The sequence below is a fragment of the Triticum urartu genome, chromosome 5, assembly GCF_003073215.2.
Source record: "Triticum urartu cultivar G1812 chromosome 5, Tu2.1, whole genome shotgun sequence".
Classification (NCBI taxonomy): domain Eukaryota; kingdom Viridiplantae; phylum Streptophyta; class Magnoliopsida; order Poales; family Poaceae; genus Triticum; species Triticum urartu.
Genome location: NC_053026.1, coordinates 638,592,847 through 638,600,672, shown reverse-complemented (window position 1 = coordinate 638,600,672; position 7,826 = coordinate 638,592,847). Strand labels below are relative to the sequence as shown.

Here is a 7,826-nt window from a genome sequence, read left to right as displayed (position 1 = left end):
TCTGGACCACATGCATGTTTGCATGATATAGATATCACGTGCCCGCTGATTTTATTTATTTGTTATTTATTACTCATTGATCAGCATGAAGGTTGCCAACTTGAGCTAAGACATTGTCCGACTCGAGATAACATTTGGCGGACATGAAGCCAGCACAAGATGATGCATCCGCTGGCCGCTAGTATAATTATTGGTACGCTTACGTGCATGATCAAATCTGGAGCTGCGTCCACTTCCCGGGCGTAGTGGAGCCATCGATCGCATTCTAGCTGCATATAGGTAGTTGCCAGTTTGGGATCTCACGCACTCAACAGCTAGCACTGTTCATGACAGCCGGCCGTCTCATTTAGAGCACACGCATTACGTGGAGGCGGGCTAGCTTCACCGGTTCTCTAGAGGATGGGTGCGGGGTGGTGGTGGAATCCATCCATCCATAGTGATGGGCAACAATGTACGTGCGCAATGTGTACGTGGGCAATTTTCAAAACATGTAGATCAACTGCTCGAAAGGAAGGGAAAAAAAGTTCTAACTCACTCACAAAAAGGTGCAATGACGAGTAGGAAGATGCTCTTGTCTCAATAGCCATGTTCGTGGCGTGATTGGTCACCGAGCCTTCATGGCAATGTTTACCCAATTTAATTTCTTCTGCCGAGATTTATCCATACATTTTTACGCTGTCACGACTGTATCAACAAGCCAGACCCACTATGTGAACAAACATCAGAAAGAACGAGTAGTGAGGTGACCACACGGCTCACCATTAGTGATCATTGGATTCTTTCTGCAAAAAATAAAAATAAAAAACAATCATTGGATTCACCGTTGGGGCGGGGTTGCGGGTTAGACGGGCATGGATGGGGAGTTGGAATATAGATCACCAGCCATGTCGGCATGACAAGTGTATCAGACGGTCAGAATTGGGACAAATTGTTAAGGGTGTGGCTAGGTCTCAGTCGGCTGAGACTTAACCAAATTCAAGTAACATAACATGTAAGAAAAAAAGAAAAACTTGCACGGATCTCCCTGTAAGATCCCACGAATATAGCATCGACTGAGACTTGGTTAAGTCTTAGTCGACTGAGATTTAGCAATTCGAATTGTTAAATTGGGTTAAACTCGAAAAATTGTAACAACTTCTAGATGAAATGGGGTAAACAATATCAAATATATAAATATCTGGTAAAAAGTGAAATTATTCACTCAATAATTTGACTATGTTGCACATGTTTAGACCTAAAGTTGCACATATATATTCCATCTCTAAATTTGTACATGATAATGTGCAACTTTTTTTGTCGCAACCTGTCTTACTATTTGTTGCAACGTGTAATTTCAACTCCTAAATTACACGTGAAGTATGCGCTACCAAAATAATAAATAAATAATTACAGTGTTGTGCAGTACAGTGCAGTTCGTTGTGGATGCAATTCGGCCGGCCGTCACACATTTATCTTATTTAATATATGCACCTTTTTGGATGAGATATTGTATGTGCCTTTACATTAGATTTGTTGTTAGTCATAGGCCTGATCCATCACCTGGAGATCATAAGCTTTACAAATAGTACATCTTTTCAGGACAACATAAGCTTTTCATCATGATACGTGCACCGTCCTCCGTACCCTTGTGCTTTTTCTTTTCGAACTTAATCACGATCATGTGGTTATCCCACTACCAGTACTGCATAAACCCACCACTAACCTTTTTCGAGATTCCAACTGATTATACTTTTTTGGCATGTCAGTAACGGTTAATCCGCACCACTTATTTGCAAAAAAGATAAGGAATAATCTGCACCACTGGTTAAGCTAGCATAGAAGCTTGTCGTGCATACGTGTCATGTGCATCCTTCTTTCACTATTTATAACACATATACATGTATTAACAAAAAGGAACAAGAGTACGCCATGTTTCTGTTTGACCAAATGGCCAAAAGAAGGTTTGTGAAGAGATCCATTGCTCCCATGAGCCTGTGACTCATACAAGGAGTGCCTCTGACTTCACCGAGGAAAGAGATTGTAAATAATACTAGTGCTTATCACGTCACAGTTGAGTCAGACTAGCATCATCGATCTCATCCGTTGATACTACAGTACAAAGAGACATCAGTGGAAAGAAGGAATTCATTAAGGTCTTTATTATCTATGAAAACAGCGTGGGATGATCATGTTTATTCGTACAACACGTGACAGAAACTATCAATCGTACAACAAATTTCTCTAACCACTTCTACTCAAAGAGGTCTTCATTAAGACGAGCAATCAGTTGCGTGGTGTACATCGATGTCGAAATGTCATTCAACAAAAACTTAAACTCTCGAGAAAACATATACAGTATATACTGCTTAGGCACCATTCATCATGGGTTTTTTCATCTCCCAGGCCGTTAGTTTGGACACCTTGATGTCGGTGTCCCCGTTGTTAAACACGTAAAGATGCGCGCCTGTCCCGATCGCCATGGATGGGTACACTCTCGATAGGATGCAGGTCTTCCCTCCGGCGCCGAAGCTCTCAACCACCGAACGGTCGATCTGAAAACATAAATCAACGTTGGTCAATGAGAATTTCAAATACTCATGTGAAAGAAAGTGCACTAGTCAAAATGATGTTACAAACGAGCTTTGTACGTACTAAGCTTCTCAAAGAGATCTTCCCGGATGAGATGTCGGTGTCGACAAACCCGGCAAAAGTCGGCTTGTATAGACCCGGGGTGAGAGATGACCTGTCGGCACAAAAGAAACAAAAAGAAAATGGTTAGATGAGTTAAAATGTATTGGCAACAATATTCCCTCTCATTTACACTTGAAATCTATGGACAGATTCTCTATCATCAAATGAGAAGTTGAGGGGAGATGAAAGAGGGATGTGGTGAAATCATACTTGGTGGGGTCACTGCACATGAGGACGAGAGGCTTGCCATGCCCATCCTTGAAGACTCTGAAGAACACGGCGGTCTTCTCGGCCAGGTTGGAAGAGGCCAGGACCCAGAGGCCGAAGGGCCCCACCCCGCCCTTGACGTCGGCGTTCTTCATCCCGCACAGCTTCTGCGCGTCGTTGGCGTAGGCCGGATCGAACGGCTCCGCCTTGTCCAGGCTCGGCACCTCGAAGCTCACCTCCACGTCAGACTGTCAAAAACAAGTCGATAGGTATTAGCCAGGGAAGCTTGTTTGGAAATGAAACGAGGAGTGCACGAATTGACGAATCTGGACCAGCAACATGCATCCACGGCATTGACGGATTGATGGACGATTTGCAGGCGACGAAAGACCATTCAAATCGTGGTGAGGATGATGCAGATGTGTGAATGTAAAAAGTAGTATGAGGGGAGGTTGAAAACGAGAGTTGCAGCGGCGCCTTGCAAGCAAGCAAGATCTAGCGGAACACGGGCGTGGACCTGTGACTTTGGAGTCCATGCTGATGGTGACAAGGACAAGCCGGAATTGGGCACGCAAGAAGGATCGTGGCCCGTCAGACATGGACCAGAAGCTACCTAGACAGCGACACTGACTGCACTCGGATTTAGCAGTAAGTACATGGTGGTACTGACCTGATAGGACTGTAGGCCAGTGACCTCAAAGTGCTGGCCGGGCTTGACGACCTTGTCACCCACGCTCACAGCCTTGCCCCTCAGCTGATCCAGCTCCTCCACCGGCCACTGCAGCAGCTGCTTGCCGCTCGGGTCCAGCCATATCTTCCTCGGGATCGCCTGCACATGCACAACCAATCAGTTCAAAACATGCACTTAATTAACTCGAGATTGAGGATGATGCAGGGGAGCACGTAGGACGTACGTGGATGCCGGCCCATCCCTTGGCGTTGTCGTGGGCGACGCTGTCGGACTCGTTGGCCCAGCCCAGCAGCACGCGGCGGTTCTTGGCGGGGTCGTAGAAGGTCTTGGACGCGTAGAAGTTGCCGTAGTCGTACTGGAGGCGCTGGTAGACGTCGCCGGTGGGGTTGTCCGGCACGTACCGCTCCGTCCGGTTGTTGTAGGTGCCCACGGTGTAGTAGTCGTAGCGGGTGAGGTCGAGGCTGTTCTTGAGCACGTACTTGTAGTGCGGGCCGAACTCCGAGGTGTCGAGGCCGTTCGTCTTCCCGGGCTCGCGCACGGGGAAGAAGTCGGGGCACTCCCACATGCCGGTGAGGGCCGAATGGAGCGGGTGCTTGGCGCGGACCCAGTGCTTGAAGTCCCGGCTCCGGTACAGGATGGCCATGCCGCGGAGCGTGCCGGGCTTGAGCCCGCCCACCAGCATCCGCCAGAGGCCGTCGCCGGCGTGCCAGGCGGTGGTCGGGTCGCGGAACTGGGTGGCGTTCATGCCGGCCTCGGGGACGGCGATGGGGTTGTAGCCGGGCTTGACCCACTCGCGGAGCAGCGGGTCGGAGGGGTCCTTGGGGAAGGCGATGTTCTGGATCTGGTAGTTGGTGCCCGGGCGGTCGATGCCGGTGTAGAGCATCGCCACCGTGCCGTTGGGCAGGATCGTCGCCGAGCCGGACCAGACGCCGAACTGGTCGGTGGGGATGGACGGCTTGATGGCCGGGTCGAGGGCGATCCAGTTGATGAGGTCGCGCGACACCGAGTGCGCCCAGATGATGTTGCCCCACACCGCGCCCTTGGGGTTGTATTGGTAGAAGAGGTGGTACCATCCCTTGTAGTAGAGTGGCCCTGTATGTTCCAAAGAGAACCACGTCTCAAACATGTCAGCTAGCTGCTAAGTGCTAACACAAGTTGCATGTTGTCGATAGTATCACAAGGCCATACACACTGCAGCATGCATGTGCATTTTGAATAGTACTAAATTTTCTTTTCCTTATATTTTGTTCTACAAACTGAAATTTGGTCTTTGATGCTCTGATAATCTAAAAAAAGCGCTGCGCACATGCACAAACTGTTCAAGATCTGGTTGGGTAACAGTAGAAGACAGAGACAAGTAGAGGAAATTGGTCGCAGAAGTCGTACCATTCGGATCTAGAGTCGATGAGTTTCGCCGTCCCAGCAATCACGATCAGACACCCAAAGAGACAACCAAAAAAAACAAGTTAATTAGAACCAAGCAGCTCTTACAATAAGCTCTAGTAAACAATAGCTATGTTAACATATATAAATAGTACTACTCCTACTACAAAAATACAGATCAGATGTAATATTATATTCTGAACAATGATTCGTGGCATGGTGAGCTGGAGGACTCCGTCGTCGTCGGCTACTGCGAGAACTTTGAACTTGCATCTCTACTTTTCTCAAGGAACTAGAAGAAGAAAACAGCTGCTGGACTCCCTAACTAACACGGCGAGAGAGAGAAAGAAAGCCATCAATTTTGACGCGCCCTCGCCGGCCGGGCTGCAATCTTTTGCTGGTCAAACTAACACTTGGCTACAAACTAACCAAAAAATAAACAACTACTCTAGTTTATGCTACTATGTATTATCTTTCTTGAACTCTCAGACCTATGTGTTGTCTGTGGTGTTGTATCCGCCCCCATGACAGAACAAAACACACCTCTAAAATCAGCATCGGCATTACGGATGGACATATTTCTCTGTCTACGGCCTGACATGTTCTGGACTTCTGGCTATACATGTGTGAATTTAAGAACGAGAGCTATATCTAGCTTGAAGACGGAGCAGGGCATAAACATGAGAAGATTCAGACAAGTCCAGCAAGAGCAGTTGGTATCTTACCGTTGATCCAGTTCATGGGGGGTTGGAAGTGGTAGCCCGTCCGGAGTAGGGGGCTGAGAATGGAGGCCGGCACGGACGGCGACGCCGCCTCGGCCTCGAGGCTCCGGCGGACTTCATGAGACGCGCCGGCGAGCTGCAGGAGGAGCAGCAACGCCAATGGCGCGACCACCCGTTTCGGAGTCCCCATTGCCTGCTTGCTTGCAGTTAAGAGGGGAAGACGAGAGAGGGGGAGACAGGGATGGATGGATGGATGGCGAGAAGACCAATGGGGCAGTTTATATAATACTCGGGTTAGCGCGTATGACCAATCGGATGAATTTTCTATATGCCGCATGTGATTGGCGTACGCTGCTTAGAATTTTGCAACCGATCAATCGGCAGTTTTGTTTTTCAAAGTACTGTATGAGAAAAGTGGCACCACTCCATCTAGTCAAGGGTCAAGTTTACAAGGCATAGTTTGATTGTTACTCTATGTTAAACATTTTTAACTTTGATCGAGTTTGTCAAGAAAAATATCGATATCGACGGTACTAAATAGTATCACTAGGTTTGTCATAAAATTTATTTCATATTGTACTTGATTATTTGAATTTGCAATGTTAATATCTTTCTCGGTAAAGCTGTGTTTTATTCCCTTCCGAAGTTTTCAGGAGTGTACAAAACTTGACTGTCGATGAAAACAACTGACATGTCATATACGGAGCATGAAAACTCAAACATTAGCAATACTCCGTCGAAAAAGCCAGAAATTAGACACTGCACACGCATTGTTTTCTTCATTCATGCAGCTAAGTTATTTCCAGACTGCACCAACATGTCTTGCAACTAGTCGAAAAGCCAGAACATTCAACTTGGTTATGAGGCGCCAAGCCCTGTCGTGTCATTGTCATACTAGCACGGAGAAATATCCAAGATGATGAAGGAGAATTCTAGTATTCTACCGCAAGGCCAAGAGAAAAGTCTCCGACTCGTAGTAGATGGTTTCGGACCTATTTAACTGTGAGGAAAATGTGGTAATGCTCAGGAGAATCCTTACAAGAAAGTCCCCCGTTGATTTCATCTGAACAAGCTCAGGAGAAGAAACAAAAACGTGTAAATCAATCCAAGAGTACGTTCAGACCTCATTTGGCCCTTTTGGCCGGTCAAATTAAATCCAAGCACTCGATTTCGTTGGACAGTGGAGGGAAAAGTGGCGCGAATAATTTAGGTGAAAATTAAAACGGCTTCGTAGGGCCCGTTGGTCGTAATAAGGCCACGTTTTGCACCACGATCAAGCTTTGCTCGCTGCACCGGCACGTTCGAAAGTAGGTACTGTGGTGCGGTTTTTCTCTCTCTCAAAAAAAAGCTACTGTGGTGCGTACTATAAAACCGGCGAATGGGCTTCAAGTCCTTGTGGACGATGGCTGACTCTAATTAAGCCAATTTTGATTGCAAATTTACCTTTCAAAGACGAACCGCAAATAAAAAAGCAGATATGTAGTTTAGCTAAGTTTTCGAATTCCTTGGATGAGGGGCGTCATGTTTAGTTTCAACCCCACAATCTTTATTCTATCCCACTTCAAGTGTTATTTGAACGATAAAACTTCGCCTTTTTTTCCCTAAATTTTTTTAAGCACCGGGCTTGATCTTGCTGTAAAAACAAAGTAGCTGGCTTGATCTAAAAAAAAGGATAAGTAGCCGGCCTGATTTTAAATGGACAGGACTGCCGTCTATGGCTGCAACCGGCCGAGTAGATTGGTTGAATTCTCCGTATTGTACTGCTATATGTACTGTATACTGCGCCCCCGCAAAAAAAAAGTACTGTACTGCAGACTACAGTTCATCGGAGGCGTACGTACGAAGCGCCAGTCGAAGTCGATGGTGTGGGTTCAGAATATACAGCTACTAGTAGGAAGGCGTTTGACCCTCAAATAAGCCAACTGGGTGTAAGAAAAACGTGTTCTGAGGGGTCTAGCTCTCATGCGCACAAATCTTAAAGCAGCCTAAAACCTCTCGCTAGAAACGTTTGAATATTTCAGGTTCTACCATTGCTTAGAGCATCTACACTCGGGATGGGCAAATTTGGTCTCACAAACGCCCGCAGACGTGTTCGGGCGTGCACGGACCCTAACTGGCCACGCTTCAAATAATGCAATCCACATCCAAATATC

General features: G+C 46.8%; 1 protein-coding gene across 1 annotated transcript; it reads right to left on the bottom strand.

Annotated features, from left to right (window-relative positions):
- Positions 1–2,110: 2,110 nt before the first annotated feature.
- Positions 2,111–5,938, bottom strand: LOC125511474 (beta-fructofuranosidase, insoluble isoenzyme 1-like). Its single transcript, XM_048676863.1, has 7 exons — positions 5,677–5,938; positions 4,955–4,963; positions 3,792–4,660; positions 3,548–3,706; positions 2,881–3,125; positions 2,632–2,722; positions 2,111–2,531 (listed from the first exon to the last, which is right to left on the bottom strand). Exons 1-7 carry the CDS (start codon positions 5,861–5,863, stop codon positions 2,346–2,348), a joined length of 1,746 nt encoding a protein of 581 aa, XP_048532820.1. The 5' UTR covers positions 5,864–5,938; the 3' UTR covers positions 2,111–2,345.
- Positions 5,939–7,826: the final 1,888 nt, after the last annotated feature.